At 39.1% G+C, this 24,059-nt stretch overlaps 1 protein-coding gene across 1 annotated transcript in view; it reads left to right on the top strand.

Moving 5' to 3' along the window:
• Window positions 1–24,059, top strand: part of LRGUK (leucine rich repeats and guanylate kinase domain containing) — a 129,785-nt gene that overhangs the window by 53,168 nt on the left and 52,558 nt on the right. The window contains exons 11-15 of the mRNA XM_010357735.2: window positions 3,696–3,815; window positions 11,569–11,665; window positions 17,284–17,397; window positions 19,562–19,763; window positions 22,136–22,231. Of these exons, the coding sequence (XP_010356037.2) occupies window positions 3,696–3,815; window positions 11,569–11,665; window positions 17,284–17,397; window positions 19,562–19,763; window positions 22,136–22,231 (629 nt within the window). The remainder of the gene's footprint in view (window positions 1–3,695; window positions 3,816–11,568; window positions 11,666–17,283; window positions 17,398–19,561; window positions 19,764–22,135; window positions 22,232–24,059) is intronic.

The following is a 24,059-nucleotide window of genomic DNA, read 5'->3' as shown; positions in this document are numbered from 1 at the left end:
ACCTTCTGATATGAGAAAGTTCTCCAGACTCATCTTGTACATGTCCTGTCCCAAATCTGTAATCAGCCTTTTCTGCAAGAAGCTCCGGTTTTAGAGAAAAGTAGTATTTCCCAATTCCAGTCTGGGGGTTAACATACTCATTGCTACCGGGTTGGTCATTTATTTTGAGGCCTTTTAGTGGAAAGAGCTAAGAATGTAAATCTTTTCAGCAGTTCATCTGTCCATCCATCCATCCATCCATCCATCCATCCATCCATCCATCCATCCAATCTATTTGTACCTGTCTATATTTGTTCTATCTGTATCTATCTCTGTCTGTTTGGGTAGACCTACCTGTGTCTATTTATAGATAGATGGATTAAATACCTTCTGAATTCTTGATATTTACAATTTGATTCCAAAACTACAGTTAAGTTTTTACTCAACCTCCTTGCTATTGTATGGATATTTCCTTTTTTCCCACACCAAGAAAAGAAATCTGGTTCTAAGAGACACAGAGGAAGATGAAATTACCAAATCCCATAATTACTCTTACTCGTTTGAAAAAATCCTAGATTGTAGCACAATGGTATCAGAATACAAGTACTAATACTACCACCAAAATGATTCCTGAAACCATTAAAAATATTTTTTTTTGCCTACAATTTACCAATTCCCTCCTGTGTTTTTTCTTGTGGTAAAATATATGTAACAAAATTTGCCACTTTAACAATTTTAAAGTGGACAGTTGAGTGGCATTAAGTACATTCATAATGTTAAGTAACCATCACCACCATCTGTTTCCAGAACATTTTCATTACCCCCAACAGAAACTCTGTACCCATTAAGCAATAACTCCTGGTTCTTCTCTGCTCCCAGCCTCTGATAAGCTCTAATCTACTTTTGTCTCTATGAATTTGCCTATTGTATGTATTTCATATAAGTATCAACCACCCCGTTTAGAAAATAGTGTTGTACTATATTTATATTGTCAAAACTTACAGCCATCACATACCGTGCTTTCTCCCTCTTTGCTCTCATTTAGTCTTAATTCTCTGGCTAACTACATAGTTGTTGCTCACTACCAGTTGTTACATTGATGTCCCTTGAGTCACTTTGGTTGTATGAAGCTTGTTTTGTAGTAGATTCCTTAGGAAGGGATATGGGATCAGTATCCTCTGAATTCTTGCATGCTATAATAATGTGTGCCCTTTATGCTTAAAAGTCATTTCTGCTAGATATAAAATTCATGACCCACACCTTTTTCCTTGAATATATTAAAAATGTTACTCCATTGTCTTTTGGCATAAAATGTTGTCAAAATCTGATGATAATTTTCTTTCCCTTATAAGTAATGTGCTTTTTTTTTCTAATTGGAATTTTTTTTCTTTTTCTTTAAAGCCCAGTAATTTTATTAGACTATGTCCTGGTATTAGTTCCAGGCTGATATTTTGGGTATAATGTGTGCCCTTTCAATGTATAGTGTTTTTGTTTTTTGTTTGTTTGTTTTTAATTTCAGGGAAGGTTTTTTGAAGTATAGCCTCTGTTTTCTGTTCCTTTGCTTTGGTTTTCATCTTCAGGAAGATCTCTTTTGCTTATTTTCAATATTTGTCACTTTCTTTTCCTTAGTTATTTTTTTGAAAAAAATATATTTTGAGGTAATTGTAGATTCACATGAAGTTGTAAGAAATAATACAGAGAAATTCCATAAACCAGTCACCCAGTTTTCCTCAAGGGTGATATCTTGCATAACTATAGCAGAACATTAAAACAAGGAAATTGACCAAGAAATCCACCAACCTTATCGGATTTCACCAGTTTTGCATGTACTCTTTTGTCTTTAGTTCTATTTACCTCTGTGCAATTTTATCACATGTGTAGATTTCTCTTAGCGCCACTACAGTCAAGTTGTAGAGCAGTTTCATCACAAGGATCCCTTGTAATACTCTGTAATAGCCATAGCACCTCCCTCCCCCTCATCTTCCCTAACCCCTGGAAACCACTAATCTGTCCCTGTCTCTATCTATAATGCTGCTATTTCAAACATGTAATATAAATAGAATCATACAGTATATAGCCTTTTGCGATTGGCTTTATTTGTTTCACTCAGACTAATTCCCTGGAAATCCATTCAAGTTGTTGCATGAATCAATTGTTCATTCTTTCTTATTGCCATGTAGCATTCCATGGCATGGAGGTATCATGGTTACTTGAATTGCTCACCTGTTGAAAGACATCTGGACTGATTCCAGTTTTGGGTGATCGCTAATAGAGCTGTCATGAACATTCATGTCCAGGCTTTTGCGCATGTATACAGCTTCAGCCTGCCTGCTCTTGGCAGGTACCCAGTGGCTGTCTTGGGGTTCACTTGCTCTCAGATCTGTCAGACGCTGCCCATTGCTTCCTTCTTCTTCCTCCTGTGTCGACTCCAGTACCACACAGGTTTTGTGGGTCCGTGGCTCTTGATGATACTGTTTCATGTACTTATATGTGTTTCCCTTAGGCTTTTGTTCTCAAATTTTTCTGTTTTTCTGTGGGAATTCAGAGAGACTGAAAAACTATGCTGTTTCATTGTTTCCACAGACTCTACTCAGAATCTACACCTTCATCTTCACAGAATCCACACCTCAGCCATGTGGTTTTTAAAAACTTTGTATTTTATTCTAGATTGCTACAATTTGTGTCATGAGTGGAGTCTAAACACATCGTTCAGTGTATTGCAGGAGATTTTATTTTTATTTATTTTATTTTATTTTTTATTTTTGAGACAGTTCACTCTTGTTGCCTAGGCTGGAGTATAAGGCGCCATCTCGGCTCACTGCAACCTCCATCTCCCAGGTTCAAGAGATTCTCCTGCCTCTGCCTCCCAAGTAGCTGGGATTACAGGTGTGCACCACCATGCCCGGCTAATTCTGTATTTTCGGTAGAGACAGGGTCTCTCCGTGTTGCTCAGGCTGGTCTCGAATTCCTCACCTCAGGTGATCTGCCTCAGCCTCACAAAGTGCTGGGATTACAGGCATGAGCCATCACGCCCAGCTGCAGGAGATTTTATTAATGAATTCATTCTTTAGTCCAGTCTTCAGGCTTGGCAGTCAAGCCTACATTTGTATATCAGCTCTCCCCGATTAACTATCACTTTGAGCAAGTTAATTAACCTCCTTGTACTTCAGTTTCTTCATACGTTAAAAGGGGATAATGACAGAAACACCTTCATTAGCTTCTTGTGATAATTAAATGAGGTAATACATGTATGACTCTTAGAATGCTTCCTGGCACATAGTAATTGCTCAGGTAAATTTTAGCTATTACTGTTAAGTTGGCTTTGCATACCTGCATTCTAATTCAGTAGTTATGAATATTTATCTTAACTTTACAGTCTTATTTAACTTTAACAGTCATTTCTTTCATTGATCAGTTTTGGGGAGGAATATTTCACTCTAGCAATCAAGAACCAATAAATATTAATAGTTTTCCTTTAAAAGTCATGTTAAAGCAAATTTACAGAAGTTCATATTTTACCTTATACTGTTATCTATGCTTTGAATATGATTTTTGACATATAATCAATCTGTTTCCGGAAAGAACAACTATTCTTCTACGCAGTGTCTTCTATAGTGAGTCCTCATTCAGCCGGGTTAATGATGGCCTAATGGATGTAGTTCATGTGCTATCTCCCTGGCTGCAGTAGGAGAACTGACTCTGCTCCTGTGTTGTAGCACTCTTCCCAGCCTGGATGCCCCTTATCCCATGCTGATACTAGCTGGTCCTGCAGCTTGTGGGAAACGAGAACTTGCCCATCGCCTCTGCAGACAGTTTAGCACTTACTTCAGATATGGGTAAGTTTGTTTATTGGCTTGTTAAGACTTGGAAATTTATCTGAGTTATTGGAGGTATCAACAGTTCATTTCTAGTAAAATCTCTGATATTGCTAATGTTGGCTATTAATTTTAAGCAAGTTCAGAAATGTACAAAACAACTTAATATTTAAGTTACACTTTATAGCAAAACCAAAAGTGGTAAGTACATTGAATGGTCAATAGATATTAACTCTTGGTAAGGACAGAGCATCATGCGAGTATTAATCCTTGATGGTAAATTATTGATAAAATTGGATCGATGTGATTACCTGGTTCTGGAACGATAGAATCTTGATTCTTGTGCCATTCTAATCGATATGGTAAAGATGATTGCTAAAGTATACTTCTAGCAATAGAAGAACTTACCATATAGCAGGAAGAAACAAAATAATTTTTCTTTTTTTTTTTTTTGAGATGGAGTCTGGCTCTGTCACCCAAGCTGGAGTGCAGTGGTGCGATCTCCACTCACTGCAAGCTCCGCCTCCCGGGTTCACGCCATTCTCCTGCCTCAGCCTCCCAAGTAGCTGGGACTACAGGCGCCCACCACCTCACCCAGCTAATTTTTTGTACTTTTAGTAGAGATGGGGTTTCACTGTGTTAGCCAGGATGGTCTCGATCTCCTGACCTCGTGATCCACCCACCATGGCCTCCTAAGTGCTGGGATTACAGGTGTGAGTCACCACGCCTGGCCAAAACAAAATAATTTTTCTTTTGCGAAGCAGACAGTAAACATACAGTAATGACTCCCCTGTTCCCCACAAAAATAAGCAAGCAAACCAGCATGGCTCATTCATGCTGTTCCCCACCTTTTCCATAAAAGGCTTATCAGCTTCTTTGTCGTTTATTATACTGTGATATACACGGTATTTTTTTTTAACTTTAATTTTCCAAATGCTTAACTTAATTCAGTCTCAGCCCGAATCACCCTCCAGGGTTTGAAAATAAACATCTTTTTAATTAAGCATAATGGCATTTGAAGGCAGGCTTCTCCTGTTGCCTTGCAGTATGACAGCATGAATCACCATGTTGTGATGTGTGATGGGCAGATCTGTGTTCAGGGACAGACTGTCCTCTCTTAGCTTGGAACATGTGCCAACGGCACTTGAGCTTCTTTGTCTCTGACAGGTCTTCCTCTTTTGAGATGTATTTCAGGAGGAAGGAAGAAGGGGCAGCAAGTTTTTGTTTTTCTTTCCTTCAGGTTAGCATTCAATACACTTCAAGTTTTCTGGAGCAAATATTTTGCTTAGTGATGTCTTAATGACCCAGTTAAAATAGAGGAACATATCCAAAAAACTAGAACCATCAGAAAACACACACACACACACACACACACACACACACAAAACTCCAACTGAGTTTAAAAAGTTTTTTAGAGCCTGAGGATAGTGGCTTATGCCTTTAATCCCAGTTATTTGGGAGGCTGAGGTGGGGTGGGGGGGGGTGGATCACTTGAAGCCAGGAGTTCGAGACCAGCCTAGCCAACATGGCAAAATCCCGTCTCTACTAAAAGTATAAAAATTAGCTGGGTGTGTTGGTGCACACCTGTAATCCCAGCTGCTTGGGAGGCTGAGATATGAGAATCCAAGATTGTGCCACTGCACTTCAGCCTGGGCAACAGAGTGAGACTCTATCTCAAAATAAAAAAAAAACAAAGATTTTTTTTCAGAGGTTTTGGTGACTCAAATTTAGAATTGTCTGTCATCTCTTAAACTGGTTTCCTCTTGTATTTTTTATGTATGGCAAATAAATTACTTTTAGATTAGTGGTGCCTGTCAGTGAACTGAGGATGTGACTACAAAGATATATAGGACAGCCAGAAAAATAAGCGTAAATTATTTCCTAATGCTATTACAAAAAAAAAACTTCCTTCCCTGAAGCTACACATGTTCAAACAATGTAAACACTATTTCAAACAGGTCCATTTATTTAGATATTTAAAATTACATCCTTTATTTGAACAACTCTAGGCCACAAACACTATGGAAAAATTTATTGATTAATATATTTTAAATACCCTGAAGTAACACAAATAAATTAAAAGTTAATGTTAGAATAAAAATATAGAGTACATTATGTTTCTGTGGCTGTACTGAACCTGTTGTAAAAGATAAGCTGAACACAATGAATGGAAGGTCAAACTAGGGCGAAAGGTATATGCTATTTTCTAATGCATAAATTTGGAACTTTTTAGCAAACCAAAGTGACCTATGAGGAACCAAGGTTTTCTCCAGTTCCTTTCACATCTCTGATACCAGTTATGTAGCAAATGGTTGGTAGCCCAGTCCTGTTTATTTCTCTGTGATATGCTACTGCCAAGACATGCTTTGTTGGATATGTTTTTAGAGGTGTTTATTGACTCATCATCAAGATTTGGAGCCAATCTGCCCTTACATTCTTATCTGGCGAGGCCTCCCAATCACTCATTTTCATTAAATCTTTTATTTCCCTAATTAGAATGTTTATCTATCAGGCTTGTGATGAGTTGATTTAATGTCTGCTTTCCTTACTTGTATGTAGCCCATTGAGGGTAGGGCTCATGTCAGCCTTGTTCACCATTGAGTTCTCAATGCCCAGTATATGGCCAGACACTTAACATGTGTGTAATAAATATTTGTTAAATAACCAACTGACTGACTGATTGAGTAAATCGTTGGCTGAATTAATGGCATTGTGTGCAACAGATCATAGAAATTACTATAATAAGAAGCATGGGTGATTTTCCCCAACCTCCACTGATGGAGCTATGCAGTGATGAATGGATTCATCACTTGTTCATTCTTTCAATAAATACTTATTGATTTCCTCTCTTGTGCTAGTCCCTGAGGGTACAGCAGGAACAAGACAGGTGAGGTCCTTGCCTTAATGAAATCTGTAATCTAATGGGGGACTCAGACCTTAGATAATTAGTGCTATATGAAATTTAGGTGGAGACACTAGATGGCCAAACAGAATCCTAAAATTAGCTTCTTGCTCCAGTACTGTTACTGCTGCCACTGCTATTTTTCTCTTCTGGCTGGAATTAGCGGTGAGTAGAAAGACACTCCTAACTGGCCCCCTGCCAACTACAAACTCATTCATCTACCTCCCTCAGAGGTTCAGAAGCACCATCCAACCATTCACTGTCATCCTCATGAAGGCAGAGGTCAGGGTTTGTTCAATGGCAAATTATTCTAAGAATTTCATCAAGGCATGGATAAAAGACTATGCATCAGATGAAAAAGGGTGTTAGATAGGTAGTTACTTTATCCATTGAGAAAGTAAGATAGTGCTACTATTATATGCAGCAACTTTCTAGTTAAAATGTAACAATAAAACCAAAGCACCTTCTCACATTCTCAAGGGCAAGTCATTGCTCTTGTTTAGATTTTCTTTTCTATTATTCTTTATCCAATGTAAGTTTTATTGATTTTTAATTATGTAAAAAGAAAAAAGGCATGAATAGAATCTCATGGTGAAACATAAAAGCATTTACAAAGGCACTTTCTCCACCATTTGCTTGAATCATTTCTTTCTCTCTTCCTCATTTAATTTTTTCCTGGTATTTTACTTGCTTTCTAAATTGCATCGACCCAATATCGAGACATTCAATGAAATTTTCGCACACTAAGTTGCATATCCAGTTATATAAATATTGAAAACGTAACTCAGTCACATAACAAATATTGGTGTGGCTGAGAGATTTTGCTGTGGTTAGGTTTTGATTTTACTATTTGTTCTTGGTTTTAGAAATATGTTGAATATTCTTTCTTTACCAGTATTAGTTATGGATGACCTGGAGATATGCATTTACTTTCTTCAAAGTCTCTCTATTGATTTCTAGCTGAGCACCCACAAATCAGTGACTTCCTGGAAAAGTGCCAGATAATGAGGGCAACACAAAACAATATCAGCATGCCTGTCTATCTTCTAGATTTAAGGCCATGAAAGTGATCTGAATGGCCCTGAAAGAAAGCCTTTATTCTTTCTTAGATCTTTATTTTATAGCCGTCTCTATTTTCATAAGCTTCTTATGATGTTGACTGCTCAATATATTTTATTTTTAGCATTGTAATACAGTAAAATAAAAGACCACAGCCATTTAGCTACATGAGATGATATGAGCTGCAGCAATCTAAATGCGGTCTCAGCTAATGTGTCTGTTTATACACATGTGACAAATTTGTAGAATGGTTCATTTATTCATTCAATATTTATCGAGCACTGTGCAAATGCTATATGTGGGTGATGAAACTGTGAAATGAACAGGTATGGGTCTTCTCCTCCTGGCAGCTTACAAAGTAGTATGGGATTTAAACAGGTAAATGCTCACAAGATAGTTTGATGGGTGCTATGATGAGGGAGGTAAAGAGCCTCTGAGATAGAAATAAAAGAGAAGTGGGAAGTGGGGCTTGAGTTGGGGGTGTATTCTAGGCAGAGAGTACAGCATATGGCTCAGCTTGGACTATCAAGGGAGATGGCAAAAGTTAAGACTGGAAGGACAGACAGGGGTCTGGTCATAAAGGATTTCTAAACAAGGAGGGGAATTATGTGATCACATTTGCATTTTAAAAACCGTATCCTGGTGGCAGTTTGGGAAAGAGCTTAGGGAAGGAAGTCTGGAGACAAGAAGACCAGGTAGAATGTAGTGACAGGTGATGATAGCATGAGTCAGAAAATGGTGTGTAGTTACTGAAAAGTGGGCAGAGTAGTGGCTTCATGGAGTTTGATACTTAGATATAGTATGTGCTGGAATCTTTTGTGTGGAGGATCACTTAAATTGTGTCCAGCAAGCTATTGACATATATCTGCATTGGGTGTTCAGACCAATTTCATTTACCTCCCACATTCCTCTAGGAATACCTGGGCTTTTGTGGCTACCCATTGATAGAGCTCACTTCCTAATAATGTGATGTGCTATAATATGCTTGAATTCAGATGTGCTCAGAGCCAAGCTTCTGCCTAAATATTTGCAGTAACGAGTTCATTATTTCCTGAGGCAATCTGGTTCAGAATTAAGATTCTAAATCTGCATGCTTCTGAATGACACTGAAAAAAATTCGACTTCCTCATCCACCTGCTAGCTCTTCTTAGATATCTTTTCTTCCTGTTACATTTCCCTGGATATTTTGGGATTTCATTATTTGGCCAGGCCTTCCAATTCCTTTTCCTCTTGGTCATCTCCTTTCTGTGAATTTGGTTTGCTAGTAGCTTCAGTGACACCTGGCCATGAATTGGCACCCTTAGACTTTTAGGACCAGAGTTGGAGTCTGGGGTTCATCTCTAACTCAGTCCTTTTCTGTGTTAAGTGAAATGACTGGAATTATGGCTTCTATTACAAACCATAATTTAACTAGTAAATTAATTAGTAAATAATGAATCTGCAGAAAGATTTAGATGAGGGAAAAGAAGAATTTTGAAAGTCCTGGCTCGAGCAAATTTCTTTGTCTAGAATTTGGTATCATTTTTCCTATGTAAGTTGAGTGAAATGTTGCCTTCACTGTGAAGCATTTTCTTTTTGAGATGTTCATATTTGGGCGGCATATAACACAGTGAACATTTGTATATGTGGAAATTGGATGACAAATTCAAAAACACAGATCATCTTAGGTTCTTCTTAATAGAAAGTCTGCAGTAGCTGCAGGTTCTGTCATCAGCATTCTGCACACCAGTGGAACCATCTCTTTATTTACCTGCCTAGAAGCTTCAAATTGCTTCTTTGTTTTGTCTTTCTTTGAGAAATTCAGAAGAAATTCTTGCCACTCACTTCCTTTGTTGAGAACTGTAAGTTCAGCATAATGTGTAAAGGCTATGCTAAGAGTTTGCTGCAAGGGTGCCAAGCTATTGATTTATCTTCCCTGACTGTCAAGGACGCCAATAGACAGAGGGTGTCAGGTCTCTGCTAAGGCGTGTGAAGAAATGCCAATGTATTCAAACAACAAAACAAATGCCATGGTGTTTTGACAGCCTTCTCTTAGAATGTGCTCTCTTTCCTGAGTATATAATTTAAGTATGATGTTAAGACCTCAAAATTTATTAGCACAGTTAATTCTTGAGTAGAATGGAAAGGGAGCAGTGGTATGAATTATAAACATTTATTTGTCTTTGACTTTGCAATGAAGAGCCTTTGGAGGTTGCAACTTTACTGTCTGAATTAGTATGATATTAACAAGACTTGACTTTTGAGTCATCTTGGCATTGCTACTTAGTAACATTCCTTAATAGCTGTGCCTCAGTTTCATTATCTATAAAATAAAAATAAGAAATAATACTTAGCTCATGGTTTTTGTAAGAAATAAATGAAATAACATGTCAAGTGTCTAGCTAGTCTCATCTCTTATTTTATTATTTATTTATTGAAACAGGGTCTTGCTCTGTTGCCTCAGCTGGAATGCAATAGGGCAATGATGGCTTGCTGTAGCCTCAAACTCCTGGGCTCAAGTGAGCCTCACAACTCAACCTCCTGAGTAGCTGAGACCACAGGCACGTGCCACCACACCTAATTTTTAAATTTTTTTTTGTAGAGACAGAATCTCACTATGTTGCCTGGGCTGGTCTTGAACTCCTGGGCTCAAGCAATCCTCCTGCCTTGGCCTCCCAAAGTACAGGGATTGCAGGAATAAGCTACTGTGCCTGGCTCTCATCTCCTATTTTAAAATTACAGGAAAATCTAAAAATCAGTTTGCATTTCCTGCACTTAACAGTGGAAGGCAGAATTATATGAATTCAAGAGTCCTGGTGGTTGGGACCACCATATTCTTGTTGTAGGACCAACACTGGCCTGCTGTGTGACCTTAGAGGAGTCATTTTTGTAGTTATCAATAAAAGGGAGTTCTTAGCAGCTGTTATCCACTTCTCATGTTTCATTTTTCATTCCCTTTACAAAAATTTATCAAATGCCTACTATGTGCCAGGCTTTGGGAATGCAGTGGTGAATAAGACATGGTCCTCCCCTTATGATTCATATGTTCTGCTGGGAAAGATGGGAAAAAAACAGATAAATATATAAAAGAAAGCAGTTCTGGTGATAGGCAGTAGCTGAGCGGTGTGGTGGGATGGGGAGGCTATTTCAGACAGTGGAGAGAAAAGGCCTCTTTGGTTGAGTTGAGACTTCTGTTCAGCATTGGCACCATGGATTGCCACAGGAGGTTTATACACAGTGTTGATATGGACCAAGCACAGGGCACATGAGACAGATTTGCCCTCAAGTGGTGGAGGGAATGGGCCCTGAACATACAATTGGAATGCAATTGACACAGACACTGAGGCTGTGGAAATATAAAGCGATGAATAATCCAGCCATAGAGGTCAGGAAAGGATTTTTGGAGGGGTGACATTTAAACTGAGTCCTAAGAAACGAGTAGGCCAGCCAGGTGGAAGGAGAGACGGACAGCCTGTGGAAAAGGCTCATACATTAAACATGAAAGCAGGTGGGTGGAAAATAGTTAAATGATAAGTATTGATTTACTTCTTAAAGTATTATTACATGATGGCAGAGGAAGAGGTTCAGAAGGTGATAAGTAATAATGAGTAAAAATTTGGTATGGGTGATCCAAATTTTGTATAATCCTTATAGATGATAGCAACTGAATATAATCTAGCACTTTGAAACCAACATATTCTCACAACTGTATTACTTTATGATTTATGATTTGTGGATTAACTTCATTTTTTAAAACATACTTTATACTGAAACCTTTTCCATTTTGAATTTCCAGTTACAAATAGACTAGGATCATCTGTTTTATGATTTCAGGGCCTGTCATACCACAAGACCACCTTACTTTGGAGAAGGGGATCGAGTTGATTATGATTTCATCTCTCAAGAAGTTTTTGATGAAATGGTAAACACGGTAAGAATGTTTTCCTTTGTTTTTATTGCATAAGAAATACACGTTCTCTGGAAAAAATGTTAGGAAATAGTTATAAATAAAAGGAAGAATTAAATTTTGTGCTTGTTATGAGAGGTGAGTTCATATTGGTTTTTTTTTTTTCTTAAAGTGCTTAATACATCATTCTTCACATGCTTTTTTATTTTATGGTCTCGGAGAAAATATTGTAAGTTTCCGGTAAAAATGAATGAGTAGGCATTTTAAGGAAATAGAATGAAAGCAGTATGAAAAATTCCTGTGATCTGTGTTTATCAGTTGCTGCTACTGTTATTAGTCAGATTTACTCAAGAAAAACAGTTCTTACATAACCGATGGTGCACAAAGCTTGTAAATTACGTATGTCTGGAGATTTGGGTATTCTGTCCAGGGAGTACTCTTTCTGTGTATTATCTGTGGTGCTTTCTAATTGTTACAGCCCTAAGCACCATTTCAATATGGTGTGTCCCATTTAGTTGGCTTTTTCTGGACATGTTACCTTCCATGGTCATGTTCCTGTTTGAGAAGTTCTCGGTCCTGGAGGCCAAGCAGTTCACTAATGCAGATGGAAGCCCTTGCTAGAAGATGGGAGATGATCCCTAACTTCTTTGAGGACTGTTTTAACGAGGTCAAGGTAATTACCATGTGTTAGTCCATTTCACAGGCACTCAGAGCAATCTTGTTTAAGTTTTGGGTTTTTTCATTTGTTTGTTTTCTACTGAAACCCTGACAATCTAGTTATTGATAGTAATTCAAAACGCTCTTGTCTTTGAATTCATTTTCTTCAGAACAACTTATTTCTTCCTTCTTGGCCTTCACATACAAAGGGAACCCTCATAATCCTAGCATGTTGTATCTGTTGAAAGTATATGCTAATGTAAATATGTATCTGCCCATGACTTCAGTTAAACTGAAAGAGGAGTTCATATTTTCATCACGACCAATGAATCTGTAAACCTTTTGTTTTTACTTCACCATGGCCCTTATTTTTGTTTATATCTTCACTGTTTCTATCACCAAGTAAATCCTACACCCTTCCTTTTCTTTTCTGAAGCCCACTGAACTATCAGATGAGGGACTCATCTGTGTTTCTGCTTTTGAAAGATTACCACCCAACTGGTGATTCCCTTATAGCTATATATCCTCTTCCCTCTTTCCCCTTCTTTTTCCTTCTTCCTTCCTCTGTTCCCACCCCCAAAATAATGGACCTGGCTTATTCTTCATTGTACAAAATCATGGACCATTTCAGCATAGGCTTTGCAGTTTCCATGAGTTTAATTTCGAATGGCCAATTCTATACATGATGTGTGTTTTCTGGACTTCTCTTGTGTTTGTGGAGACATACAAGTGAGAAAAACGTATGATCCCTGTTTTCCTCTAACCTTGTCAAAAGAACATCTTGGAAATTCTTTATAATTTTCTTTCCTAGGGCTATATTTTGGCAGTTCAGTTTAATTGATTAAGAATACTCTGGGACTTTGTTTTTAAAAGCCTCAGTAGAGATTTGAGAAGTTATCTTGATATTAGTAAGAAGCATTCTCTTAGGACTCTTTAGGTTGAAAGACAACTAGTTCCCAAAATTAATGTTAATTTCTCTTGTTGGAGTATGAGGCATTTTTTTCTCATGTCAGTTCATCTGTTCTCAGAACCCCATCTGCTCTCTGGTGTTTCATACCTTATCAGATCTGTAATCTAGTCTGGTTCAATTCCTAGTCTAAAAAGTCACTACACTTCTATACTATATTTAGTCTTAGAATTTTACTACCTCTACAAAAATCCTCCTGTGTTTGAGAAGTACTTATTTTTACAGATTCTGATAATATATACATATACTTCAGGATAACATAATTTTCTTGAACTTGAATTGTGCTTCTGATCTCTTTTCCTTTAATGTAAGCTTGAAACTGTTTCATGAAGAGAAACAAACTTAGAGATGACAAACTCATGACACATTGTCAGCTTTGCCAATCACCCACAGACACTCAGCCCTGCGTACACAGAACCGCCCTCTACACAGTAGCCACCCAGACAGCCTGCCCACCATCCTCCATTACAGCAGACCCACTGACGGACAGCCTTGGCACACCCTTACTGTGGACAGTCATACCTTCCTGCTCTGATAGGTACAACACATAGACCTGCACACCCTCCCCAACACAGGTGCCTCCTCCATCCCATCAGATACTTCCCCCACAACACACAATCACCCCCCTAACATGCCCGCAGATATGAGAACCCTTTTTATGGACACAGACATAGTCTCCACAGAAACTCTCTCTCCTGCAGAAATAAAACCATAGACCCTGAGGTTTCTGGAGTAAGACTATTGCTATTTATTAGGAAATCCACATGCAGCAAGAAACCAAAGTAGCATCACCAGCCAGAATGGGGTAGAGGGAAACCACTTAATCCCAATTCTTAACAAACTTGTAATGGAGTCTTTTTTATACCTATGTACTATGCAAGATTCCTCCCAACTCTGTCTCTACGTCTTTCTAGAAAATGGGGTTTGTTTGTTTTTTTTTTTTGATCCACAGTGGAAGGTCCTTGTACGTGTGAATAAACAAACTTACGGTATATATCTGAAAAGGAATTCAAGTATACATTTTGAAAACAGGGTGAGTCATAGAGTGTTAGTCAGGGTTCTCCAGAGAAATAGAATCAATAGGATGTGTATATGTATAGAAAGAGATTTAGGGTTGGGCTCACACCTATAATCCCAGCACTTTGGGAGGCTGAGGCGGGAGGATTGCTTGAACCTAGGAGTTTAACACCAGCCTGGGCAACATAATGAGACCATATCTCCTCAAAAAATAAAAAATTAGCCTGGTATAGGGTTTCATGCCTATAGTTTCAGCAACTCAGGAGGGCTGAGGCAGGAGGATTGCTTGAGCCCAGGAGGTCAAGGCTGCAGTGAGTTATGATTGCCCCACTGCACCCCAGCCTGTGTAACACAGCAAGACCCCATCTCTTAAAGAGATTTAGTATAAGGAATTGGCACACATGGGTTATGGGGACTGACAAATCCAAATCTGCAGTGTGAGCCAGGCGGCCAGGAAATCCCAATGGGTTCACCTTGCCCACTGCCTAGACAGAGCCGATTTGTCAAGACAGCAGAATTGCAGTAGAGAAAGAATAATTCACACAGGGCCAGCTGTGCAGGAGACCACAGTTTTATTATTACTCAAATCAATCGCCCTGAGCATTTGGGGATCAGAGTTTTTAAGGACAACTTAGTGGGTAGGGGGAAGCCAGCGAGTCGGGAGTGCTGATTGGTCAGAGATGAAATCATAGGGAGTCAAGCTGTCTTCTTGTACTGAGTCAGTTCCTGGATAGGAGCCACAGGATCAGATGAACTAGTTTATCAATCTGGGCGGTGCCAGCTGATCCATCAAGTGCAGGCTCTGCAAAATATCTCAAGCACTAATCTCAGGAACAGTTTAGGGAGGGTCAGAATCTTATAGCCTCCAGCTGCATTACCCCTAAACCGTAATTTCTAATCTTGTGGCTAATTTTTTAGTCCTACAAAGGCAGTCTAGTCCCCAGGCAAGAAGGAAGTTTGTTTTGGGAAAGGGCTGTTATCATCTTTGTTTTAAAGTGTAAACTAAGTTCCTCCCAAAGTTAGTTCAGCCTGTGCCCAAGACTGAACAAGGACAGTTTGGAGGTTAGAAGCAAGATGGAGGCAGTTAGGCTAAATCTCTTCCATTGTCTCAGTCATCATTTTGCAATGGAGGTTTCAGTGGTGCAGATGAAATCCAAAGGCTGATCTTTTTGTTCTCTTGAGGTCTTCAACTGATTGGATAAAGTCCACCTATATTATGGGTGGCAGTCTGCTTCCTTGAAGTTCTCCAATTTAAATGTTCATCTCCCCCAAACATCTTCCAAGTTGACACATAACACTAACCAGCAGATGCAATAAACAAGATAAAGTGGCCGGGCGCGGTGGCTCAAGCCTGTAATCTCAGCACTTTGGGAGGCCGAGACGGGTGGGTCACGAGGTCAGGAGATCGATACCATCCTGGCTAACATGGTGAAACCCCGTCTCTACTAAAACAAATACAAAAAACCTAGCCAGGCGATGTGGCGGGCACCTGTAGTCCCAGTTACTCGGGAGGCTGAGGCAGGAGAATGGCGTAAACCCGGGAGGCAGAGCTTGTAGTGAGCTGAGATCTGGCCACTGCACTCCAGCCTGGGTGACAGAGCGAGACTCGGTCTCAAAAAAAAAAAAAAAAAAAAAAAAAAAAAAACAAGATAAAGTGTCTCTCTGAAAGGAGAGCCAGACATATATCTATATAGGTTTTATATATATACATATATATAGAAAAGGAGTCACATATATATGTGACATATATATATATATATATAGAAAAGGAGTCACAGTATTTGTTCCAAATAACAAAGAAAGTATGACTTTGAAGGAATACAATAGTAAGGATATTCATTGTTGAGTTTTTAACTTTGGGAATACATAACATAAACTTCTTTTGATTATGGGGGATGTAGATTTTCCTCATCACCCGCAGCAGACACATTGCCCAGAGACCCATCCCCCAACCTCAAAAGACACCCTATGCCCTCTGGTCTCTGACCTCTCTTCCCTGACAGACAGCCCATCCCTGTACCCTCACATTTCCAGAACATCTGGGGCCAGGACGCAGGACAGCAATAGACCCAACTGCTACTGTTCTTAATGCTGTCACCGCCATTTGATGGGATTCAGTGCAGCCCTGGAAGTTTTCACTTCATTGTTTATTTTAAAATCACGTATATGAGAAGTCACACTTGCCAAGATCATCCACGTTTTTATTCCTTCTGTTGTTATCAGTTACGCAGTTTAGATTTGACCTAGTGGTTTAATGAATATAGTATTGCCAAAGAAAAAGTCACAGACAATTTTGAGAGACGTGCTTTTACTTGCCTTTTTTTTCCCCAAGGGAATGCAGTTTTTGGAAGAACTGAGCTTCCAGAATACAGACAGAGGCATCATTTATAGTTCAAATGGCTATAGGGCAGACACCAATTCTGTTGGATAACATTTGCGGCAGTTTCAGTAGAAAGCTATCTTTATGAGGAAAAACACGATGGGTTTGCTTTTTCAAAGCTTTTAGGATGTCCCTGTAATTCATGGCCTCCCGGAATTATCTGTAATTCATGGCTTATCTTGGAATGCAAGGCTTTTGGAAATGGAAGCCTTTTCTGGGTTGCCTGGTGTGCTGGCACAGCTGAAATGGCGGCGGTAAAGGGCAGGCCATTAGTTTTGTTCTCTCAGTAATGAAGGTTTTGGTGCGAGTTTGGCAGGAAGTGGGTAAGTAAACAAAATAGTCTATTTTACCATATGCTGCAGTGCCTTAACACTCCTCAACATTTTGTCAGCAGATTATTTCTAAAAACCTATTTTTTTTTGTCAGCTGAGAATTCTGAATAAATTTCTCTGTCACAGTTTGAAATTAAGTTTCATTTACGCCATTGTCATCCGTATGCAGTTGCTAAAATTTGTAAGGTTTTTGAAATTATTTAGAATAAGACATCAAATGATTTTAGTTGTGATCAAATTCCATGATGGCTGCTGTTATAGGAAAATCTTTGTTCTTCTCGAATTCCAGGGGAAATTCATTGTAACATTTAGTTATGGTAATCACAAGTATGGATTAAATAGGGACACCATAGAAGCTATCGCAAGAGATGGTTTGGCAAGCTGTGTTCATATGGAAATAGAAGTAAGTGTTTTTCATTCAACCAATTAATGTGTGTGTAGTTTGTGTGAGTGTGGTGGGTGTGTATGTGTGTGTGTGTATGTGTGTGTATATATATATATATATAAATTTTTTATTGATACATAATTGAGGTACATATTTGGGGTACATGCGATAATGTATATACATATTTGAGGTTGGGGAGGGGGTTACAATGCACAGGCAACACATTGCCAGGCACAAGATAAGATACTCCGTTTATAATTAGTATGCGGGGCAAGACATGTGAAACATTAAGTGACAGGAGTTAGGTTACAATACAAGAAATTGCACAGATATTGTAAGTGTAACTGCCACTCGAGCTTTATTTTCTGTTATTTCCTCACTAAATGCTCCTTTTTCTTTTTAGAGCATGGTCTCTGTTTATATAAAAGGCTGTAGATAAAGCCTGATTCGTAGAGTGTGGGACTGGTTCCCCATGCCCTAGGACAATGACAGCCCCATGCGGTCAACTTTGTTCCTTCGTTCTGCATGAGATGTGTGGGCTGTGCTGCCATTTAACTGCAGTTGCTCGCTGGGTGTAATATTTTCATACTTCTGGCAATTTAGACCTGTAGATGTCAGAGATTTTTCTCTCTACCCCGATACCCTGTCTTCCCCCAACAATGATCTATAATTAGAGTATATAGAAGCTTCTCCAAAATTAAGATCCAGAGTAAAACTATGAATTTCCCACTCATTTATTTTTTAAAAATATAGCTTTATTGCCTACTTGGAACCTTCAAAGACAGTTGATTGTTTTTTCAAGATCCTTTAACTGAGCAGTATGACACTTTTGGAATTAAAAAGAAAGCAATTATAAAACTAATTCAATTAGACCAAACGTACAGAAAACAAAACCTAGGCAAATTGGGTACATAATCCTTTGATGTCAACTCTGAATCTTTCTTTTTTCCTCTGTGACTTCACACAGTAGGAGACTGCAGTTCCCTTTTGGCTCTTTGTGTTGGTATAAGCGTTTCCTAGCTTACACATTTCTTCCAGCTCTTTAACTTTCCTGACTTAGACTCTTTCAAATCTTATTTCTCTGTGATTAATTGGTTTTGTATCTTTAAGGAGAGTTTTCTTTGTTTCTATAATAACTAGCAAAAATAAAAGTTCTTTTCTAAAAAATTTATTCATTTGACAAGGCAGAAACAAAAATTAATGCATTCGTGAGTCCAGAAACTCTCCGTCTTTTCTGTCTATCTTTCTCTGGTCCAACAGTTATCTGAGCAGTGGCTCCTGTTTCACACTTTTTCTCTCTGGGAGTTCATTCCTACTCATTTCCAGGAGGTTGAGTCTATAATCCATACTTTATTCCCCTGATTCTCCCCAGCTGAAGTACTTTTCCAGACTGCCCTGGTCATTGACTCTTTCGGAAATTGTTTTGGAAATAGCCTGTATTTCTTCCAACTGAATTTTTAAAACAAAGATTTTGAACCTTAAGTGAAACTGATTGAGATGGAAGGGACTTTAGAGTCCATTTGGAATGGCTCTTTCATTTCACCCACGAGGAAACTGATAGCCAGAGAACTTGAAGGATTTGTGCAGAGTCTACAGGAGCCGGAGAGCTGCAGTTGTGACAAAGCCCTCCAGACTCACAGACCAGTCAGTTCCTTACACAGTTCCACGCTGTGATCTCCTGGTCTGCAGGCTACCAGGAGCTTGGCCTTCCCAACCAGGGTGCCGATTTAGCTGCAGAAAGGGTCCCAAGATGATGACAAAGGGGCCACAGAAGAGCCTTTTCTCCCTGGCAAGATCTCTGTCTCCTGGTGCTCCGCAGAAGGTGTTTGAAATATAGAATTGAAATTACCTTTCTGTAATGAAGTTGCAATATTGCTATGAATGTACCTGTTTTATATCCAGCAATTTTCTAACAGTCATATTCATTAGAATGATTAATTAAAGGAAAGCCAGGTGGAGTGAATTCTAATATTTCCAATGACAATTTAAAACTTGATGAAGAGAGAAATGTAATCCAATCTTTAGGTATTTATAGAAAAATAGCAGCTAACTCTACAGGTGAAATACATTCTTCAATATATTAATAATACTACTTCTTATACCCATTGTTGTCAGATGGCTCCAAAATGATTTGTAAATCATGTATCTATTTCCAATGTATTATCTTCCTTTTAATGCACAGGGTGTAAGAAGTTTAAAATATTCCTATTTTGAGCCTCGTTATATCCTGGTAGTACCCATGAACAAGGAAAAATATGAGGGATATTTGCGGAGAAAAGGATTATTCAGTCGTGCAGAAATTGAATTTGCTGTCTCCAGAGTGGACCTTTATATTAAAATTAATCAGAATTTTCCGGGATATTTTGATGCAGTAATCAATGCAGGTTGGTAATTTTCAGCAAAGTTTTATTTTTGAAATGTAAGATTACTGAATTAAAAGTTTGTTTCATGGGGATAAAATTCTTGGGTAAAAGCTATTTTCCTTGTAACAGTGAATCACAAAGAGCGCAAAAAGGGTAAGAATCCAAGAGGTCTGCCGGGCGCGGTGGCTCAAGCCTGTAATCCCAGCACTTTGGGAGGCCGAGACGGGCGGATCACGAGGTCAGGAGATCGAGACCATCCTGGCTAACATGGTGAAACCCCGTCTCTCCTAAAAAATACAAAAACTAGCCGGGCAAGGTGGCGGGCGCCTGTAGTCCCAGCTACTCGGGAGGCTGAGGCAGGAGAATGGCATAAACCCGGGAGGCAGAGCTTGCAGTGAGCTGAGATCCGGCCACTGCACTCCAGCCTGGGCGACAGAGCGAGACTCCGTCTCAAAAAAAAAAAAAAAAAAAAAAAAGAATCCAAGAGGTCTAATTTTCTACTGTTTTAATGAGAGCATTGTCTCCATTATTTCTTAAGATTGTAGCTAATAAGATTTGGTGTAAAATGAGCCTGAACTAAGTTCATTTTTTAGGGGACATTGTGAGAACAAAGTTAAAGTATATGTAATTTGAAATACACGTTTAAATTTCTAGAAAGGCATATGAAACTCAGGTAATTTTATTATAATCTACACATAGGTTAAAAACCCAACTACTCAAAATATAACCATAAAAATGTATGTGTAAAACAAATATTTTCAGAAACTAGTTTATAAATGACCATTTAATTTAAAACAATAGTTCATGGGAGAATTTTTTGAAATGTGAAAATTTCCATATATATGTATATATTTTTATACATATAAAATTTCTATAGATATATTCTAGAAATTTATACACACACACACACACATATATATATATATATATTTTTTTTTTTTTTGGAGAGAGAGTCTTGCTCTGTCGCCCAGGCTGGAGTGCAATGGCGTGATCTTGGTTCACTGCAACCTCTTTCTCCAACTCCCAGGCTCAAGCAATACATCTGCCTCAACCTCCCAAATAGCTGGGATTACAGGTGCCTGCCACCACGCCCAGCTAATTTTTGTATTTTTAGTAGAGATGGGGTTTTGCCATGTTGTCCAGGCTGGTCTCAAACCCCTGACCTCAAGCAGTCTGCCCTCCTCAGCCTCCCAAAGTGCTGGGATTACAGGCATGAGCCACCATGCCTGGCAAATTTCTATATATTTTTAAACTGCACTATATTACACAGTCATAAAAAAGAAAGAGAAAGTTCTCTGTCCAGATAAGGAAATATCTTCAAGTCATACCGTTACTAAAAAAGACAGGTTTACGGTATAGTATGCCATCATTTATGTAAAAAAATTATGTAATTGTATTTTCTTGTACTACATAAAAAAATTCTCTGGCAGAATCTGCAAGAAACTAATAATGCTGATTACCTCTTGGGGGAAGGGAAACTAGATGAACTAGATGGACAGGGGACATTAGTTGAACCATATGAAATTGTTGATATTCAACTATTTTGACCTATGAAAACAGCAATTTCATATGGTTCAACTTATTAATAATAGTTTTTAGTCTCTGAAACATGTTAATGTATTACACAGTTGAATTTGTTTTCTATTCCTGCATAGAAATTATCACACTTAGTGTCTTAAAGTGTCAACACCCATTTATTAATTCACGGTTTTTTAGATAAGAAGTCTGGTACAGCATAGCTGGATTCTCTGCTCAGGGTATCAGGAGGCTGAGGTCTCATCTGAAGGCTCTGGGGATAAGCCTCCAAAGCTCATTCTTGTTGGCAGGATGGAGTTTCTTTTGGTTGTAGAACTGAGGTCGCAGTTTCCCTGTGGGCTGTCTGCCAAGAATTATCCTCGGTTTCTGGAGGTTGCTCTCAGGTCTCATCCACGTGGCCCCACCATCTTCAAGCCAGGACCAGCACATCGAATCCTCCTTGGGATCTGAGTCTCTGACTTCTTTTTCTGCCAACAGCTGGAGAGAACTCTCCTTTTATGTGGCTCATGTGATTAGGGTGGGCCTGCCTGGATAATCTCCCTTTTGATTAACCCAAAGTCAACCCATTAACAACCTTAACTACATCTGCAAAAATCCCTTTTGCTGAATGTCACACAATCGTGGAGGTGGTATCTCATTGCCTCCACAGGTTCTGCCCACACTTAAGGGAAGGAGATTGATTATACAAGGGTGATGTGTCCTTAGGGTCATCTTAGAATTCTACCATAATATATATAAAATTCTACCATAATATATATAAAATTAAATGCAGTAAACAAATCATTACCACCAATAGTTAAACATCAACTGTTTTGGATCTGATCCTGTTGTTTTAAAATGTACTCTCTTTGCTGCAGATGATCTGGATGTTGCCTACCAAAACCTGAGTCAGCTCATTAGAGAATACCTTGGATTGACTAAGGAACCTGCCAAGAGTTTGGCTACAACTGCAGGTACTATCCTATCCTTTTTGCGCCAGGATTTTTTTTTTTTTTTTTCATGGAAAGGAAAACAAATCTGAGTTCCTATTTGGGTACTCATCACTTGGGCTAAAGCTGGTTGTCTTTTATTCCTGTACTTCTTCTGGGGCAATTGTCCCCAAAACAAGCAGCATGAGTCAGCCTTCTGGACCTGTAACTCTGCTTATCTCCATGGTCATGATGGGCCTCCAGGGACTGCCCTTCAGGAACAGGCTGGGCAGTGCCTTGATGGAGGTAATAGATAAGGGTTAACCTCATGGCTCAGAACTCAGCCTTCCAGAAGTTTCATTCTTTAGAGAGCTGAGATGTTGTTCTACTTGTCGGGTTTGTATTTAGTCTGAGAGTTTTCTTTTCCCTTTTCTTTGTGTTACCCCAGTCCTCAAAATACTGTGCTGCGGAATACAGTGGCAAGAGCACTAGTCATAGGATCGGTGCTCCTCTCCTAGCCCTGTGCTCTCTTGGGTCAGCTTCTTCGCTGTTTGGAGTTTCAGTTTACCGTTCTGCTACATAGACCTAATGCTCCTTATCTACCACATGGATGGTCAGCAGCACATGATGTAGTATTCGTAAGAGTGCACCCCCTTGGAATCCAGGAATTCTAAAGCCCTAAGTTAGAATTTTGGTACATGAATTTTGAGATGTATTTAAAAGATTCCCTTGAATCTACCTCACAACTATTAGGATGGCTACTATAAAAACAAAATAAAAAAACAGGAATTAACAGGTGTTGGCAAGGATATGGAGAAACCGGAACCCTCGTGTGCTGTTGGCAGGAAGGTAAAATGGTGTTGCTCCTGTGGAAAACGGCATGGAGGTTCCTCAAAAAATTAACAATAGAACTGTCCTATCATCCAACAATCCCACTTCTGATCTACCTCCAAAAGAATAGAAGGCAGGGTCTCAAAAAGAGAGCCGCACACCCATGTTTTTAGCAGCACTATTCACAATAGCCAAAAGATGGAAGGAACCCATAAAATAGAATTTTATTTGACCTTAAAAAAGGAAGGAAATTCTGGCACATGCTACACATAGATGAACCTTGAAGACATTGTGCCAAATGAAATGAGCCAGTCACAAAAGGACAACTATTTTATGATTCCACTTGCATGAGGTATCTAGAGTAGTCAAGTTCATAGAGCCAGAAAGAAGAACGGTAGTTGCCAGAGGCTAGGGAATGGGAGTGGTTTAATGGGTACAGTTTCAGTTTGGGAAGATGAGAAGAGTTCTGAGGATGGATGATAGTGATGGTGGCACTGTGTGAATACACTTCATGCCACTGAACTGTACACTTAAAAAAAATGGTTAAGACGGCCGTGCGCGGTGGCTCATGCCTCTAATCGCAGCACTTTGGGAGGCCGAGGTGGGTGGATCACAAGGTCAGGAGATAGAGACCATCCTGGCCAACATGGTGAAACTCTGTCTTTACTAAAAATACAAAAATTAGCCAGGCATGGTGGCACATGCCTGTAATCCCAGCTACTCAGGAGGCTGAGGCAGGAGAATTGCCTGAATCAGAGAGTAGCAGGTTGCAGTGAGCCAAGACTGTGCTACTGCACTCCAGCCTAGCGTCAGAGCGAGACTCCATCTCAAAAACAAAAACAAACAAAAAAAATGGTTAAGATAGTCAATGTTGTGTTATGTGTATTTTGCCACCATAGTAAATTTTAAAACTTTCCCTTGATGGACTGAACCCCATTCACACACTGCATATCGTGAAATGTTAACCCGAGACCCTGGCTGTTTTGCAAGTATGTTCAGCTTTGTGTTTTAGCAGTTGTGACTTTTTGCCCAAATAGGATTT

Source organism: Rhinopithecus roxellana, chromosome 6 (assembly GCF_007565055.1).
Source record: "Rhinopithecus roxellana isolate Shanxi Qingling chromosome 6, ASM756505v1, whole genome shotgun sequence".
NCBI lineage: Eukaryota > Metazoa > Chordata > Mammalia > Primates > Cercopithecidae > Rhinopithecus > Rhinopithecus roxellana.
This window is presented reverse-complemented; position numbering and strand designations above follow the sequence as displayed.